Source organism: Dermacentor andersoni, chromosome 10 (genome assembly GCF_023375885.2).
Source record: "Dermacentor andersoni chromosome 10, qqDerAnde1_hic_scaffold, whole genome shotgun sequence".
NCBI lineage: Eukaryota > Metazoa > Arthropoda > Arachnida > Ixodida > Ixodidae > Dermacentor > Dermacentor andersoni.
In genome coordinates this window covers 99,342,155-99,361,971 of record NC_092823.1, presented here as the reverse complement: position 1 = coordinate 99,361,971, position 19,817 = coordinate 99,342,155, and the positions used below count along the sequence as shown (strand labels likewise).

General features: G+C 46.6%; 1 protein-coding gene across 1 annotated transcript in view; it reads right to left on the bottom strand.

Moving 5' to 3' along the window:
• Positions 1 to 7,785: 7,785 nt before the first annotated feature.
• Positions 7,786 to 19,817, bottom strand: part of LOC126544469 (protein sel-1 homolog 1-like) — a 31,453-nt gene continuing 19,421 nt past the window's right edge. Inside the window, exons 12-16 of the mRNA XM_050191799.3 lie at positions 18,117 to 18,282; positions 17,578 to 17,652; positions 16,910 to 17,082; positions 14,650 to 14,772; positions 7,786 to 8,398 (exon numbers count right to left, since the gene is read on the bottom strand). Coding sequence (XP_050047756.1) covers positions 8,273 to 8,398; positions 14,650 to 14,772; positions 16,910 to 17,082; positions 17,578 to 17,652; positions 18,117 to 18,282 — 663 coding nt within the window. The 3' untranslated portion in view covers positions 7,786 to 8,272. The remainder of the gene's footprint in view (positions 8,399 to 14,649; positions 14,773 to 16,909; positions 17,083 to 17,577; positions 17,653 to 18,116; positions 18,283 to 19,817) is intronic.

The window sequence follows — 19,817 nt, the reverse complement described above, 5'->3', positions numbered from 1 at the left end:
GAGCGATAATAGTATTGCATGTTTTTGTTACGGTTTCAACAAGCGACCCCTTTGCCGTCGACCTAACCGAAAGACGTTTCACGTCGGAGTTCTCGAGTGACAGCCCGGCAGTCACCTTGCCTCGCTGTAGGTGGAAAAGGTCATGTGATCGGGGAAGGGGGCACGGTGCGCGCCAGCCCCCCCCCCCATGACACGAATTTCGCAGCAAATTTAAGTTTCGCTCGCATATAACCGAGTAGCATTTCACAGCGAAGCTGTATTTGTCTAGCCAATTCGTATGTCGCCTGAGGGCCGAAAGCTACGGCGCAACGCCATGCGCAAGAAAAAAGGCGCTGTAGTGACGTCGTTGCTCTCCGTCGCAGCTGAGCGCGCGCGCAGCAGTTTCTCTTCGGCTCCGAAATGAGTGAGTGAGTGAAGAAACTTTGTTGTGAACGCCTGCAGAACGGTTAGCCATCCCCTGTTAGGGAGGCGTTACCGTGACGCGGCCATGACGTCTTCGCGGCGTGTGGCGCCTCTACTTCGGCCGCGGCCGCACTATTCCCTTCGGTCGACCGCGCCTGCCCCTCTTTTGGGGTGGCAGCCTCCCTCCGGTTTCGCTCGATCGTTGCCTTTCGAGGGCCGCCGAGATCTGCTGGACGGCCTGGGTTTGGACATCTTGGTCATAGCACCTCGTTGCGGCCTCTAGCCGCGGCGGGATCGTCGTTATCGTTGCAGCTTCATGCGGATTCTTAGCACAGTCCCAAAGGATGCGAGCTGCAGTGGCTCTTTCCTTTCGGCACACACAACACAGATCACTTTCATAAACACTTGGACACACGTGCCTCATCAGCACCGGGGTGAATAACGACCCCGTTTGAAGTTGTCGATATAAAACCGCCTCCTTACGGGTCAAGCCCGGATGAGGTGGCGGCATAGTCCTTCGCTCTAGTCGGTACCATTTCACAATTTCGTTGTAGGAAGTCATTTTGTCCTTGGTTTCCCACCACCACGACGGGTCGGCTGTAGTAGCAGCGGCACGGTTGGTTAGTCCTCGCGCCGCCGCGTTTGCCGTCTCGTTGTGGTTAACGTTGCCGCGATCCGACTCATCACTGCCCATGTGGGCCGGAAACCACATGACAGAAAGGCATTCGCCGCTGCAGTCGTCCGAAATGGGTAGGCCATGCGTCATGCGCACTTCCGAGGAGCAGGCAGCTTTCGATCAGCAACACTGCGAGAAGAACTGGGAACGAGCTCGTCAACGCCTTGCTGATGTTGCAGCCCAGCGCAAGCAGCAACTGCGTACCGAGAGTCCGGCAGCCTACGAAGCCGTCGTTTAATGAACTGCCAGGATTAACCTAGTGACGAACACTGCAGCCGCACGTTTCAGCTTTGCTGGTTAACCGTCTGTACGGAGCGCTTGGGCGGTGATATTTCTGTAAGATTTCAGTGAGATATGATGGGTGCAGAAACAAAACAGACATGCCACGCATTTAAAGTATACACATACAGAAATGTCAATAAGCCAGCTGGAAATGAGTGCTTGACAAAGGCGTGGATATTTTCCAGTATTCATCTTACATACACGACAGAATAACCTTGCCACAATCCTGATTAAGTTTGGATTGGAAATGTCGGCAACTCCTGCGTGCAAGCTATAGAGCTTTGACACTGTTAGCGCCCGTGTCACGTGGCATAGCAAAACGATCGATTGTTGCCCTTCCTTTCCTCGTGGCAGCTACTGCTTAAAGACGCCACGTGACATCGCACCGCCTTCGGGATAGGTCAACAGCTGAGTGACAGCCCGGCGTACACCCTGTCTGGCCACAGGTGGAAAAAGGAGGATTGGCGAAGTCCATGACGCAAACCATAGATTACCCCCTTCCCCACAAGGCGCTGAGCCGTGCTCCTTCAAGGGCTGCAGAAGATAGTGCCGAGACCTTTGCTCTTCCCAACAAAAACTACTCTCTCTGCCCCTCCCCCAAACTTTTAATACTCAGCAAAGTTTCCTAGTGCAGAAGTTTCAAGCACAAGTAAATAAAGTATCGAATACCGTTTTTAATTCACCTTTTTATATGTGTTGCTCTTGCGAACAGAAATTCGCCATTTAAATGACTAAACAGCGTGTTGGTCGTATTAGCTTACGTAAGTATATACATGTACTGTTAAACTTCGGCTAGCAGATGGCAGGGTAAAGTCTAATGTGTTATCAACTCGAAGCAAAGGCAAGAGTTTGACGTGATAGTTCTGCGGAAACCCGCAAGGTTGAGAGAAGTAATTAAGTGAAAATGAGATCTATACAAAGGAAACCAGTACGGGTTCTTCGGAAGAAAAGCCTCGGAGTTGAAGAAAAATTCGTCCTGGTCCGGGACTCGAACCCGGGACCACCACCTTTCCGGGACAGCCGCTCTACCATCTGAGCTAACCAGGTGGCTAGCTGAGATGGTAGTCTCAGATGCTCGGCCAGCGATGGCAGGGCGAAGTCGAATTTGTCAACTCGAAGCAAAGGCAAGGGTTTGACGTAATAGTTTTGCGGAAACCCGCAAGGTGGAAAGAAGTAATTAAGGGAAAAGGAGGCATCCACCCAGCCATAGCAATTGCTACAAAAATAATAATAATAAGGACACGCATATGGATTCCTCGAAAGGAAAGCCTCGCAGTTGAAGCAATTGTTAGGATTGGGTGGATGTCTCATTTTCCCTTAATTCTCTCCACCTTGCGGGTTTCCGCAGAACTATTACGTCAGAACTTTGTTTTATGTCAGGATGGGCTGGACACCATGTCGCCCGATGCTGACACTCTCTAGTGAGCACGTTAAAAAATAAAAAAGAACTTAATCCAATTTGAATAGTAAGCAGTAGTGTTTGTTTTGTTCAAAATGAAAACAGAAGGGATGGATGGATGGATACAACAGAAGGGAGGGGTTAGTAAAATGCACAGCAAATAAAATGTCTTCGAAAAAAAATGGCAAAACCCATTGCAAATTGAGTCCAACATTCTCAAATACGACTAAAAAGGAGATGCAAACAGAAGCAAATATCTTGGAATATTAGCTATTTCTATCAATTGATAAGCTCACTGGTAGGACGCCTGAACCAACGTTACTAGAGCGTTGGCCTGAACTTTGTCGTAAGTGATATTCTTTCTCAACAGCTGTTTAGTCAACCTCAACTCCTAACATTCTTTCAGCCCGCGCACAACGCCTCAATGTTGCGTTTCGTTGCTTGAAAGATTTTTATTGTGGTTTGGATATGGGACAGCTGCATCTAGGCGTCAGCGAACACTTTTTTTTTGTGATCTCAAGCTTCAAAGCGGCGGTACGCTTCCTTTCCCGTTCATTCCTGGATGTGTATAGGTCCTTTCTGTTCTAGTCTTGCTTCCACAGTGTGTTCGCCCCACGGACTCGGAAGGAGTCCGATTTTTCGGACTCCTTTCCGGAGTTAGGAGTCCTAAGGAGTCTGATTTTTCGGACTCCTTAGGAGCCGTGAAAACGTCCGAAAAATCGGGCAGTTCGCAAAAATGAATGCATGTCTTTTACTGACCTTAAGGGCTTAAATGGCCGCAGGCACATCTGAAAAAGCTCTGAATACCTGCCAGTACACTTATTAGGCAGGCATATCGGTGCTCGTACTGTGACAGGAAATGGCAGGTGCACGCGTGTATAATTAAGGAATACATGCTGTCTCCCGTGACAATTGCCCCTTCACACGATTGTTATGCTTCACCGCGTAACACTACTGTAGTAAGGGAAGCTGACTTTCGGGAACCAGCATTATGCAAGGCGTCGTGCTTTCCGACCTTCGAAGCCGTTTACAAAGGCGGAGCCGGCGCCATTGCTAACAGCGTCGAACTGTTTTAATGAAAGACACAGCACCGAACAGCAAGCAGCTTGGTAGCGGACATCGAAGCAGTTAGGCCTAGCGTTGACGCAGTGGTGGCTACGGCTGCCAGCGGATCGCGCCGGTGCAGGCGGAGAGGTACCCAATATGGCGGCGTTGGTGGCTTTAATCAATGTCATTTCGGACCTGCGGTCACGGCAAAAAGTCCGGAGGATCGGACGGCGAAAGGCTCTCGAGCCCAAAATTTCAGACGTTCTTGGAGGTGGTTGACTCATGGGGTACCTGATGGCGCCGCCAAGCTGTCCGAATTATCGGGCGTCCAGAAAGTCGGTCGTTGACTGTACACTGACAACTCGTCCAACCGACTTCACAACGTCAAAGTAGATTCGTTACGATTCCTCTCTGTTATTTGAGCCAGCGTTACCGCGGCTTTCATTCCCTTTCAATAAAATTACAATTTTCCTTGATAAAAGCACAAATTCCCTGAGTTTTTTCCGAGTATTTCCGGACTATTCAAAATCCCTGAGAATTCCCGGTTTTCCCGGCTCGTAGACACCCTGGGACAACCAGGTGTTCGAACTCGTCCTAGCAGTGATGCCACGTCTGGCCCAACGCATTTCGGAGCAGCTTTTGGAGCAGCCGAAAATGCATTTCGGAGAAGTAAATGGACTTTCGAAGCAGGTTTATGAACGCGATTACAAGCTATATTATATGGGACCTTTAGGATAATGCGTGTGAAACCAAAAAGTGGTCACTGCGGTTCATGAATTCAAACACTAACAACGACCCCCCCCCCTTTCATCGCAGCCCTTACTGTGGACTGCGACGAAGCGGTGGTGTCCCAAGATGTGCTTAAAACAGAACGGATATATATATATATATATATATATATATATATATATATATATATATATATATATATATATGTACATATGCATGTGTGTGTGTAAGCTTTGAGATGGAGCACTCTTATGAAAAATGGTACCGCCAATGGTTTCGCCATTCCGTCCAGTAATTAAGCGCAAAAAAAAAAAAACTTCGCGAAAGTTTCGCGAAGGTTCGTGGACTCAATCTCGGCTTCCGGCCACCTCTAGACCGCGACTTCACACCCAATTAATCAACGAAGCGGTTTACTGGTCGAAACATACTGGAGGCCATCTCGCCGCGACGACGCAGTGTCGACTAGGCAGGAATACGTACGCATCTTTGGTTGCCGACGAAGCGGCGCTTGTTCTGTACCTGTAACTGTACATTTACACAACTGTACAGGTACAGTTCTGTAACTGTACCTGTACATTTTGGCGTGGATGTTCGCTATGGGTGAGTGAAGTGGCCACCTCCATCGACGTGTGCGTTGTCCTGCGCGAGCATCAGTATCAAGTAAGTTGTATTTACGTTAAAACAAATTGCACTTAGCATCGAGAGTTAGCCATCGTGCACTTCGTTTAAATCCTGTGCGACATTGACAGCATTGAATACTGGCCCTTCATTTTTCGAATGCACACAGCCGGCCTGCATACTTTATGTTTCTGTTCATTTTATACGTAGTGAAAACTGACAAAGCTGCATTATTGCCGTCTCTGTATGCCTCAGAAAATCAGTTGCGTCGAGGGTCAGTACAGGCGTAAAGCGGCACGCTTGAATGTGCAGTCAATGTGCTTCCTCTTGTGTTTTACTGTGACAGCAGTTCCAAGTGCTCGAAACTGCGTTTGCTCTGCCCGTCAGTTCGTCCATTCTGTTACGCTGACGAGGAACGTCGTCATCACCCAACGTTTATGTTTTGTTGTCGGGCTGCCTCGTTATCCTCAGCTTCACCACTGCCATTGCACATGGAAAACATTGTCCACGAAGGCTCCAGTATGCTGACCACAAGAGGAGATGGCGGGCAGGAACAACAGCCCAGAGGTTTACTATGATGAACTCTGGAGCCTTCGCATTGGCGGAGTGGGCTCCGCCAGTGCACCAGTGAGCATGTACCCGTTCCAGCTGGAGTACCTGTATTGGTAGCCCAGCGCTGACAAAACTCTGTGGCGAGTCTACCCGGCCTGAACCCGGCGAGTCTACCCGGCCTTTTTCTCTCTCTCATACACACACTCTCTTTCTCTTGAGGTTACCCTAGATCCACGCCTGCGCTAGTTTAGTGAGAGCTGCAAGTATTGTAGTTCAGCCAGCATGGTAATGCTTGGTCCTTCTGGTTTCGAATGGCTCTGCAAATTCATTATCTTCAACAAAATATTGCATTACAGATGCAACAATTTGCAATGATTCTGCATGAGTGAAGAAATTGTGTTCAGGAATTTAGAAAAAATTGTGGCTTCCAGCAAGTATAGAAAAAAGCGTAATAGTGCCACAAGAACATATAAAGCCTTAAGCACAAAAATTACAAAGATTACATCATTCCCATGATGACTTAGGGAACGATTACTTCATTCCCTGAATTATTGTAGTGCCACAATTCCCTGTAGTAATATTTTGCAGAAAACTACTATACTTGCACTATCTAATTAAGGCCATAATGGGGGACACGATTGAGGCAAGCAGCTTTGTTCAGAATGTATCTTTTCGGGCTTGTTCTGCAAAACAGATAAAACAGGCATGGTGTTTGCAAATTAGGTTAATAAAATTTAACCACCTGCAATTACTGTCAGTTGTGCCCTCATGTAAGTAACATTGTGCTTGGAATGCATTGAATTCGAGTTTGACGGAAACCTGTCTGGTCAGGAGGAGACATTGCAAGTAGTTGAAAGTTAGACACCGACCATTAAAATTTGAAATAAAACACATCTCAACTCCAGCACGGCAGCCTTGTTCACAATTCACAAAGGTTATTTTATTTCTCATTTTTTATGGTCGGCTTCATTAAACTACTTTAAATTGTAATGCATTGATGTGACAGAAAGTGTGAAACTTTTTACAAGAATCCTGTCAAAAACTGTGAATGTACAGACTTCCTTTAATTCGACCCCGTTTAATTTGATCTCGACTGAATGTCCCAACTGGCACCTATGCATTTCTTTTGGCCTAAACTTTCATTATTTCAATACTAAAATTGGCCTTTGCTGGGTAATTGAACTTGACGAGTCGGCATGCAAGTGCCTGACCCCTGTGGTGACCCCAACAGCGACCCCTTATTGCTTAGGGGACAGTGAACGCATTGAACACATATCATCTCCCAACGCAAACGCCTATTTTTGGCCAGACCTAGGTAAGTTTTCAAGCAATAACGGTAGCTTACAATGTCTGTTTACTGTATTTACCCGATCCTAACGAGAGTCCGTTTTTTTTGTTGTTGTTCTTTTTTGTCCGTGAAAATGAGCAGAGAACTGCGTTCACAGCGTTTGTATGCTTTGTCGCATAACAAGGTTATGTTGCGGTGAAGCTGACTTGAAGAAATCGGCCGACACTGCAACACATATTAGGCCCTTGGCCGTATTTCTTGCTAAAAAATCAGGTGTGCATTAGATTTCTACTTTCGACAGGAGCTTTAATGTAGTCTCTATATTCGTTCTACTCTGGACACATAGCAAGCGCGCGTTTGATTCGGGGGCCTGTTAGAATTGGGCAGCTACTGCCAAATGAATTAGTGCTGTCTTTTGAAGTTTTTTCTACATCATTTGGTTCGACCTGTGGACGACTAGATGAATTTCACTGGTGCCATCTGGGTCAGATTAACAGAAATCAACTGTAGTGCATCTATGAAAATGTGATTTACAATAATTTCACAGAACAGGTTTTTAAAAAAGTATGTTTCCGTCAACATTTTTTTTTCTGGGCTAGGAAGTATGAACAGGTTCACAATGCAACAAAGAGTGCTATGACTGCTGGTATCGTTCTTTAATTTTGCGACTGGATAAAGCAATGCTTAACCAACTTGTGCCGATAAAAAAATGTTAATTTTCTGAATTTAGCATTTTTACCATCTCATGTGCCCACAGTCATTTCGGCAGGCCAGTACACAGTGAAAGCAGTGTATCACTCACAAAAACAGCAAACCAATATTTTTGGTGACTGTCCATTTTTTTTTTAATCTCGCAACTTTTGAAACAACATGACAATATTGTACGTGCAACTAAAGATGACTGCCCTCATGCGCAAGGACAGCCACAAAAATCAAAGAAAAATAAACATTTACTACCCCCCTCCCCATCCCAACTCCCTTGATGATGACAGTTCCTTCCTATGTTGCTTCAATGCAAAACAATGCACAACGACCATGGGCTTCTTCAGCGATCACCTGCAAAAGAAAAGTTCTTGGAACGCCCCTTTTTTTTTTGTCGACGCGCACACAGGTTTTGAGCTTCCAAGAGAAACGGCACCCTGGACGACTAGTAGTAGCAGTTTTCTTGGTTTTTGCAGTTCGGGAGCAACAAGAACACCGTGAGTCACATGACGCGCACATGCGTGCTTGTTGCCCGGGCATCGGGAGAGTCCATCAGAACAAGGTTGGACAAGGTTCTTCACGCCCGCCTGAAGTAGACCAGCACACCGAGGAGAATAGCCATCACGGTCATGACGTACAGGTCCCAGTCGGGCCCGAGCGCGTCGCTTGGGCTAAACTTGGGCAGCAGCTTGTCCCACTGTTGCTGCAATGACAAAGTCGAGGATGTCGTCAAGTTTTGACACCTGGGAAGGCCCTGGCTGTTATAATTGGCTACGAAATGTTAACGAGGTCAGCCCTACAGAACACAACAGCAGTTAGGTCGCCCGAGTGTTCTTGCCACGAAAAAACAGGTTCCAGTTCTGTCCATAATGCGAAGGGTGTGGTGTGATAGCTGGGGCAATACGGTCGAACTTTGTTTTAACATAGTTGCATGCTATATAATAATACTTTTGTTAAATCTGATACTCTTTATAAGAGAGAGAGAGAGAGAGTGAACTTTAATGAGCACCAGCAGTTCAGTCGGCTGGGCCTAGGCCTCCCACGATGGGACGTTGAGGTCTTGCCTCTTCGCCACTTCGTAGGCCTGCTGGGTCGCCCAGAGTTGGTCGTCGAGATGGGAGCTGCGCAGGGCGGCGTGCCATCTCGACGAGAGGGTCACGGGATTAAGGTCTTGCTATTGATGACTGCACTCCCATAGCATGTGGGGGAGTGTTGCCGATTCAGTTTTACAGACCTTGCACGTCTGGCTCGGGTAGATGTCGGGGTATATAGTGTTTATAAGCAAATTTTCACTAAATGCTGATGTCAGGAAGAAACATTTTAGAGTTACTTCGTCATATCTCGCAATTTGATACGCCAGCTAGACCAGCCACCATAGGCTTGAACAATAGCTCACTGTCAGATTTTTTGTACAGGCACCCATAAGGCTGTTTCACATGGCACAATTTTCACTCAGTGACACATGTAAATTGCATCGCTAAATGACCGCCAGGACGTTGAGGGCTCTCCGCGACTGGATTTCAACAAGCTGGTGGTGCTGTCGTCGAGTCGAAGAGATTGGTATGATGTGGGCAGGGCGACGTATGATGTAACAGCAAGTGCCATCGAAATAGGTGCTTTCCTGTTTTACCGCTTGTTGGAAGCACAGTGGAACAGTATTACGTGCCAGTTTCAATCATATTTTATTAGGGCATACCCACTAGTGCCCGTGGCTTAGGAGCTTCGTGAACAATTCTTTTTTTCTCCAGTTACACACAGCACGTACCCACGTCATCGTCACCGTTGCCAACCTCCTCTTCACTACAAATTGTGTCAGCTGCTTGCACATTCAATAGTAGCTTCGTCTGCAGAAGCAAATACTCCTCCAGGAAAAGAGTTGTGGCTTCCATAGTACCGCAACAACGAAACTAGAGTGTACAAAACGAAACCACCCCAACGACAATGCACTAGCCGTACGCTCATACTTGAGGTGTTGTGTTGTGCCGCGTTTCACTCGCTGTAGCTGCAGACTAAGCAATTGTAAAGCCTCAGTTCTTTTAACATTTAAATGTTGAAAAATGGTGTACTTATTTTATTTTCAAATAATCACAGCATGACAACAGTATGATGATAATATTAGAAAGTTCTAACATTTGACTAGTTTATATGATGTTCTTATTTAACGATGCAGGCGTGGATAAGAGAACAGGGGGCGATCTTGGGTGTCACTGCGACGGAAATTACACTGTCACAGATGCATGTGAAAGCTGTCAGTGAAAATCGCTCTGCGACGTGCACGGCAGAACAATTTCTTCCGCCCCAATCGTGCCGTGTGAAACAGCCTGTGGACTGAAACGATCTGCAGACACTGTTCATGCTATTCACTTGCATTTCAAGGCTGCCATCATTTCTCTTTTTTGTTAACACCTACCACTCGTGTAGTCACCACCTTGCAGGGTGTTTGAGGTATTTTACCAAAAACTTGCATAAAGAATACCGTATTTACTCGCGCAATGACCGCACCCCTGAATTTTGTCGTCAAAATTCGATTTTTTTACTTCCCGCGTAATTATCGCACCCCGAACTTGCCGCAGCGATATGTCGTGTGCCAAGTCTAGCTAATAATGATCGCGCTTACCATCTGTTGAATGCTACGCGAACGGCTATTCAAGACGAACCAAGCGGTCTGCACGCACCAAACACTCTTAAGTACATGCCTCATTTCATTACTTTCATCACTTTCCGCACTTCCATGACAAAAAGAGGTACAACCAAACTTTCCTTTATTATGTGTAGGCTTTATAATGGTTGTGGTCAACAACAAAAAAGGCGCCTTTCGATTCTTCTCATCTGCACTCGTGGGCAAGCAACAAATCGCAAGCGGCAACGATAGTAGCCTCGTTTACACTGATACGTTAAAAGTGTACCTTATTCATACGCCAACGCTTGTAACACAGCTAAGATATTCACCCACCCTTAGCGCAAACTTGCGGTATTGGGATAATAGTGAAGACAGATGCCACAGTTTCCGCAGCATGCCTGCCATGTGTTTCTATGTCACTGGCAGCTAAGCCCGCCTATCTGTTTCTGCCCCCTCAAAGTGGACATGGCTACGTTATTGCCGCAAACTTGCCGATATTAACGATATTATTCATTACTGATACGGAAAAAACTGTTTCAATGCATGTAATGTACTCACGAAAAAAAAAAAAAAAAATTGCGTTCGGCGCGTTCGGCTTGCTCTGCCGGCCGCCATTTTTGTTTTGGTGTCCCGCACCCGCATCCCGCAGCAAACGGGGGACGAAAAAAAAAAGTGTTTTTTGCGCGCGAAATTTAACCCGCGTAATGATCGCACCCCTGAATTTGCGTCAATTTTTTCTGACAAAAAAGTGCGATCATTATGCGAGTAAATACGGTACTGGTTCAACAAAATTTCTGGCACAATGAAGTTTTCATTATACCCCCCCCACAATCGGTGTGCAACAGAACTCAATCCATCATAGTTCAATGCACAAAAACTGCACTGAAGTCCACCATGGGCACATTTTCATTTCAATGGAGCTCCTGAAGAGCAAGACCGGACACCCCCGAAGAAACAAAATTTATGGCGGAACCAATCTCACAATGACTGTCAATGGTAATGGGTTTAGCATTCAAGCAATGTAGCGACACACTGTATTGCTGAACTGAAGTTTATTTACCTTCTGTATTGGCCATGCTGAGGCTTCTGTTGCTTCAGCTATATGCGACATTCACTGTCTCTGGCACCGACTTACTTTGGTATGGCACTGGCTTGCCAAGGTGACCCATAGTCGTGGCAGAATGGTGAAGGAATAGGGTCGATAGAACAACAAAGGTGGCATGACGACGTTGAGATGACGATTCTGAAATTATGACAATGTTACAATGGCAACAGCATGACAACAAAGTTGTGAGGAGAATGGGATGATGACGAGTGTATGACGACACAACCAGATGATGAAGCTGGAATGACAACGATGGAGCCGCCAAGACGGCATGGCAATAGATGCATGACAGCGACTGCCTGACAACACAAAGACGGCAACGGTATGAAAACGTTGGCATAATCACGACTGAATGACAACAGCATGGTTAAGCTAGGATGACAGAGAAGGAATGACGTCGATGGAACAGCGAAGACAGTATAACGACGATCACATGATGACAATGAGATAATGTTTCTGAAGTGATGACAATGGCCAAACGACAGCGTGACGCCGACAGAATGAAGACAATTGTACAATGATAACTGTGACACCGCTGGCATAATGAGACTGTGATGGCAAAGTTGGCATGATGAGAAATGGAAAGACCACGACTGTATCAGTACGACACTATGACAATGAATGCATGACTACGACGGTATGACATTGATAGCATGACAATGGTACGAGGATCATGGGATTACGACGAGCGTACTACAATGATGGCATGACGACCACTGTCTCATGAAAAGTGTACGACGACGATGGTGTCACAACATTGGTGTGATGACGATGGCATGACAAGTAGGATGAAGAAATTAAGCTGACTGCGAGAACAACCAACATGGTATTACGGCAACAGTATGAAATTGAATGTCTGATGACGGTACGACGACTATGGTGGCCATGACGGTATCCAGATGACACAATGACGATGATAACATGAGAATGGTGGTACAATCACGACTGAATGACGACGGTATTATACCAGAATGTCGGAGACGGAATGATGTCGAATGTCGATGGAACCACAGAGGCAGAATGATGACCACGGCATGATGACAATGGGACGATTTTTTTGAAGTGATGACGATGGTAAAATGACAGCATAACAGCGATGGCATGACAACAGTACGACGATGACGGCACGATGAGAGTAAGATGACGAAGCTCGAATGACGATGCAACGACGATGAGGGCATCACGACCACGAGTAAATGCCTCGTGGCCCAAGCTATTAAGACAATTATAAGCCAGAGGGTCAATGTAGAACGCATGATGATGATGGCATGACAAGAGTCGGATGACAAAGCTGGAACGATGACGATGGTACAACTGCAACGGCATGACCACATGAGCATGCCCACATGCCTAACCTCAAGCTGGTAGACAACTTGGGCTACAGGGTCGGCATATGAGGCTAGACAGATAGATAGGCTGAAAACGCCTGAAGCAGGCAAAGAATGCTAAATCACGGAAAAAACGCTCGAGAGCTACTCTTGCGAGTCGCGACACTAATGGTACATTTGAGTGGTTCCTGCTACGCACAAACTCGGATTGAAACTATGTGGATGCTGCTCTAGATAGGAGCTAGAAAGAGTGCACCTGAACCGAAAGTTCAGCAGCTTGCCTGAGCAATTTAAGAGGAAACACGCGAGAGCTTCTGCTGTAAAAAAACTAAGTGTGCAGGCACCAGGCGCCGATGCATTTGCCCACTACTGCCACTGCTATGGAGACTATGGAACCAACAGCAGAAGCTGCACCAAGCCAAGAGACCACCAGAACTCTACCAGATCTCGGTTTCACTCCAAGGCTGAAGGTGAGAGCACCTCTGAGCTCTGCAAGCTGGAGCATGGTGCCCTGAAAAACATAGTCAAATGTGTTTCGAGCGTTGCGAGTTTGACCAGCCAAATGGAACAAGTGCCGCCAGAGCGCTTCGGAAGACTCGGAACACAACTTGCTGAATGTCCCACAAGAAAATGTTGATTACCAAATTAAGTCAAATGTCCACTGTTTATCACCGCTCCACCAGATACACATTTCCAAAAAGCAGCGTTGGCATTAGGCATATGACAGATGGCCACCAGTTCCATTCTCATCATAAGATGATGACAGAACAAGTTTTCAGGTAGTTCGTGATGGTGTGCCACTGTCAGTATGAAATAATTTTCAAAAGATATGTTATATTACATGATACGCCAGAGGCAACAGTACGCCACATGTTTGCAGCGTTCCAGAGACATTTCCGCATAAGAAAGCTGGAAAAGTTCTCGGCACGCGATCGCTTTGCCGGCACCCTTGAGATCGGCGAGGCCGACCCACACGTCAAGGCTAAAAAAAAAGTGAGCAATGTCGAAAAGATGAGGAGTGTTCAGGATGATCCTACTTCATTGAATGCAGAAGATTCTGCCACAGAGTATATTCTCACTCTGGTGGTGCCTTGTGTCACGGATACCTTTGATACAATGCGGAATTGTCGGTGCGCATGTCGACGTCGTGACGATTCACCCGACAGAATGCGAAAGCTGCGTCACATTGCTGCTTGCCAGCCAAGTGCAAGCAAGCAATAATTTAACTTTAGGAATTCTAAACTCTCCTTTTGAGAAGAAAACATTATCCAGTGACTACTCAAATCTGAGTTGTCTTCGTTTATGAAGCTGGCACACCCTGGTGGTAGAGCGGTGGAGACGTGTTCTTTTTCTCCTCCCCTGACATGACCCGTTTCCCACTTGTTACCACTGACTTTGTTAATGTTCTCTCGCACTGAGCCATTCTCCTTACGGGGAAGCAGAAATAGCACCTTTCTTGCCTTTGCACAACAACTATCTTTCTCGTGGACACGGCGAAACAAAAACACTGCCAGTTGCGCCTCTGCGATTTCATTTCCTTGCAGTGCCGGGAATGACGTGTTGCCTAGAGGAGAAGAAAAGCACACTTGACTTCTGAACCAAAAAAAAATTTCACACTTCAGATAGGCTGTTTCTACAACCAAACTTATCTGCATGTCAGAAAAAAACAAGAAAACTGAGAGTAACAGATTACAGAAAATAACAAAGGTACCGGCTAATATTGCAATAACGGAACATGTTCGCAATACATCATTTGTTAAGCATATGGAAAAAATACTGACAAACTTCTGAAAAAAAAATTTTTTTTTGCACCAGAAGATTTGAGATGTCGCATGAAGGTAACATAAAATTCATTAAAAAAAACCCCTTGAGGTAAGCCTTAAAGAAATGGGTGCACTCACCTCTTTGAGGTAAGCAAACCCGTACAGCAGACCAAGTTTTACAAGTGCCAGGGCGACAGGTAGCTGGGCGTCAGCGCTCGTCTCAGCAGCCATGTCATAGTAGCGTTTGGCCAAGTGGATGTCCTGCGAAACAATGCCGAAAAAACAGCGTTTCCTCCACGAGGTCCTTTTCTCATGCATTCTGTGAAGTGTGTGTACTCATGCGTTGCACATAATGTGTGCACACAGAATGTGATTTTGGGAAGTCACTGCAAGCAAAACACGAGACTTGAAGGAAGGGACAACACGAAGCGGTAGTGACAACTGGTGACAACTGATCAGTTGTCAGTACCACTTTGTGTTGTCCCTTTCTTCAAGTCTCGTGTTTTGCTTACGGTGACTTCCCAAAACCACGAATCACCAACTGGCCTACGCCCACACTCTGCCATGTTACACAGAACATGTCGGTTTTGTTTGGTCCTTGATACTATATTTGCTGCGATGGGTATTACATGCCTTAGTGGGCGTGGTCGTGCCAGGCGAGCCACCCTCTCACCATCCCGCTGCCACTCTCCCTTCCTGTGCCTCCAGCTGTGCACCTCCTCTCCTACTCCTCTATTGGACTAGCATAGTCACGTGACTCTGTACGCGTTTTTTTTTTGCTTGTAAGGAAAGCATGCACTTTGTTAAAAGGCGCATAGACACCACATTTGTTGCAGCTGCGTGCATGCACGCTGGCACATGCCCCATGTAGTGTCTCTGTCGTGAATGCGCTGCCTGAAATGGCGTGCTTCCCAAGGGCTCCTGCAGTGCCATGATGAGCTACCATGCATATGCTTATAGGAAATTATTTGTAAAAGCCATCTGCTTTGCACTTCAGACAAGGATGCGCATAGCAAAAATAATTTGAGTGTGCATATTGGCACTGTAATTGGAGTGTGCTGGCGGAGAAGTTTTCTACTTGTACAAAGCATTGCATACTGTGCTCCCACCACAACCAAATCAGAAAAAATCGGCACACGTACGAGGAGTCTAACATGTCTTGATGCCCGTAAGTGCGTATTTGCACAACGGTTTTACTTGACAACAAAGGAACACACTTTTCGAATTCATAATGTAGAAGTAAACATTAAAGAAGTTATTTATGAGAAAAACCAAAAGAAATAGCGGTCAAATTGCAAGCACCTGACTCCAGCTACCACCCGACATGCGCAAAAATACCAGAGGTTGTCGGCTACATTGCAACAATGTTGGCGGAACCAACATTGATGTGCAGTCACGGAAGAGGGTGGCGGAGGTGGTTCTACTTTTAAATATGGAGCGGCTTTAGAGCAATCGCATTGCTGGTGCCATCTTGTGGTGCAAAGTCTAACTAGCTAGGACCGAGATGTATGGCAGCCACCGACCCTGCTTATTTGGCTGCTTGTCTAAAGCGTTGGTGGCGACATCACCATGCAACCTTTATTTTCTTCAACGAGAATGCTCAGAAAAGCTTCTAATGCATTGTTGGCAGACAAACCGCCACAAGATGTCACTGTAAGTGTTGCTACTGCCAACTGCTTTTACGGTAGAGCGGCATTCACGTGATGGAGAAACCAAATGGTTTACTCCAAACAGCATGCATCGTGTGGCACGTCATGCCATTGCAAGGTGTTCATGCTGACGTAGTCATCCGCGTCGCGGTCAAGCATTTTGCTTGGTCGTCAGAAACCATCCAACTGCAAGGCATCAGAGGTGCCGAATTTAGTGGTAGTTCGTTCGCAAGTCTGGCAACTTGACATGGCATGCTCGACACTGTTTGCCATTCTTGTATTAGTCTGCTTGCATGCGCTGTGTCTCTGCTGTGCCACAGACCTCCGAAATTGACGTGCTGGACGTGTTGGCTGATAGCCTGGCTGCAAGCTCAAGAGCGCTGTGTCATTGTCACAAGTGCGTGTTGATGAAAGTAATGCTCACTTTTCTTTTTCTCTTAAAAAGCTCAAATCTCATCAGATTAGCGCCTTGGCGGTTGCATCTCTGCAGCAGTACTAGACGCTTGCTCTCTCGCGCATGTGCCAGCTGAATTTGTACAGGTAAAACGTAATCGCTTGGAACCTTTCCGCTGCTCGCGTAAATGAAGTAATCGCAAGATGTCTGCGTGACATCACACGGAGTGGCTTTCTCCGTCGCGTTAAAAACCGCACAGCCTGGTATTCCCGTAAAGGGCAATAAATACATTAATGAGCTAAGGCTCCCTTGTATCAGAGTGCAAGAACAGTCATGGGGTGGTGCAGGCATTTACCTTCTTTAAGCCCAGCCCTTGCTCATGCATGTAGCCAAGGTTGAACATAGCCTGCGCATTGTGCTGCTGCTCGGAGGCCATGCGGTAGTGGGTGGCGGCCGTCTCATAGTCGATGTTCGTGCCATAGCCGTAGTAGTGGTAGTCACCCAGCTTCACCCGTGCCACCGAGTAGCCTGCAAAACATGCCGGCCCGCCGTTTATCCAGCACTCTAGGGACAACAAAAATCAAGTGGCAGATGCCAAGTTCTGTTCCAGAAAAGAAGAAATTAAGAGTAATTGCACAGAGTCAGTTGAAGGGAATGCAGTAAGCGTTGCCCATTAACAGGGCTAGCTGCCCAACAACAAAAAGGATAATGATAACGAGTCATACTGTTGATTCGATAATGAGACTATCTTCTTTCTAAGGATGTTTCGTAAAAATATGCTTGACATAACTTTAAATTCTTGAACGTAGAACAGTGCTCACCAGTGTCACTGTCCACAGAGAGAAAGGATGACAGCGATCAGCCTCGTGTGTGAGATTCGGACGCAAACACACATAAGCTCATACAAGAAGGAGAATGATCAATGGCAACTGGCTGGAACTTCGTGGCTTCTCCGACTACAGCTTTGCAGGAAAGAGCAAGCAGGCATGCGAATTACCATGAGGGGCTTCCCTCTCTTCTCACCTTGTGTAGCAGCTCGGTTCCAGAACAGTAGGGCCCAGGCGAAGGTCTCGTTTTTCGGGAAGTACTTGCTCTCACCTGCCCAACAGAGGGACGATTGTCGTATGTCACAAGCATACAGTCAAATCAAGCGAAATCATGGGTTTTAATGTCCTAAGCTAACTCATGGGCAGGGATAGATGCCATAGCAAGGAAATTAATTTAGGCCAGGCAGTATTTTTTAAAAGTGAGCCAAACGTGCGGCACACAAGCATTTCTGCATTCTGCCCCCATTGGAAATGGGCAGTGGCTTCCAAGAATTGAAACAGCAACCTTGGGCTCGGCAGTACAATGCCATGTGGGAGTTCTAGGTTAACTTCAACCACCTGGGCTCGTTACCATGTGCCCGAAGCATGGTACATGAGCATCTTCGCTCACTGTCCCCCCCATTGGACTTCTCTACTCCAAGTACACAACTAACACGCAAATGCTCTGGATAACAGCCCACTCAGATTAGGTGCACATAAAGAGTTTACAATCCCAGACACTGTAGCAACACCCACCCCTGTCCAGGATGAAGGCCGAGTTGCTCTGTGCCACCTCATAGCCGAGCTCGGCGAGGAACGCGTACTTCACGAGGGCGGCGTCCACTCGGCCGTCCCGGTAGTCGGAGTACGCCTGCATCAGCTTCTCGCTCCACCGGCCGCGCTCCGCCACGTTCTTGAAGAGCTACGGAAAGACACGGAAATGGGATGCCAGTCACGACCGCAGGACATTCTCGGTGCCTGTGCTTCGCACAAGATACGAAGGCCCAACTGCACAACAGCGCAGTAACTGAGCATCCGGCTCCAGAATACACATTGCAAAAGAGGCACGAGTTCAATCGTCTGTGGTTATGGTTGGCAAAGTTTTGTTTTTCTTTGTCACATGGCCAGATGAAGCCGAGGATGAGGTGGTGGCCTGACGGTGACATGGTAATTTGATGCCGACAGTATAATGAAAAGGATGGAAAAACAAACAGAGTAAGCGCAGTTTCAAGCTTCTAAGTGCTGCCACAATAAAAGGTATCCATTAGACTCGGGTAAACATGGTATAGAGGAGTGGCTGCTTGAGCTAACTAGCGATGCATCTTAGTGAACAGCGCAAAGGCAGACAAGGACATAAACGAGACAAAGATGAAACCTGCCTTTTTGAGCCCATAAACCACTCTGAGCTCAAAAATGTACTATACAGTTGCAGCTGTGAATAGCTCTACATCGAACATCCAGCCGCAAATTTAAAAATATGTGATGCTGTAATGGCAATATCACATGCATTTGATGAACAACTACGCACCGGCCATGGTTTCCTGCTCCCTTTCGCTACACTACCCCCTCCCCTTCTCCAGAACTCGTTCCCTCCTACATGCCATGTACTCTCACCAACTCCATGCAGTGAATTAATAGTTGTGACATCTGGCTCTTGTTGCATTGTCGACCAACAACCAATCGGCAGCTATTTGCCTTGGTGACATCACACACAGGACCCCTCTGTTGCCCCAAAGTGGATGACAAGAAGGATAGGAAAAGCCCGGAGAGGAGCATGAAATTGTTTTTTCAAATTTGTGGCTTTCCCACGGCGCAGAGCACTTCTACATCCACCACGCATGTGTTTATTGAATATTCATCCAAATTGTCTGAGGTGGTTTAGCGGTTTTTCAACTGAAGCTTTATTATCGGAAGTGCTGAAATTATACAATGTTGTGGCAGCAATCAGTGACACTGAAGTAACTCAATATTGAAAACAAAACATGGTTGAGTTCCATTACTTCAACCCTGATGGGACCAATGAAACTGACCAATTTATCCGGTGGGTTGAATTAAGCAAGATGCAGAAGAAAAAAAGTGCCGACGTAGACTGCTGATTATTTTGGCAGTACTTGCCCGATTCTAACTGGCATTTGAATCAAACACATGCCTCCTTTCCGTATCCAAAGCAGAAAACTAACGTAGAAATTATACTAAAGCTCCTAAACAAAGTAGAAATCTAATGCAGATCTGATTTTTAGCAAGAAGGAAAAAAATTCACCGACAATTAAGATACTCCCGAACGTGAAATTTGAGCGCAGCTGTATACGTGTTTCCATTTCGCAATATATTGGCTGGCGCAGACAATCTGTCTCGTGCGGCACGTTGTAAACGAAGCGATGTATTGCACGATTGCCTCACTAATCAGGAGATCACGAGAGGCAGCACGTGGGTGACACGAGGGCGCAATTCGCAGCA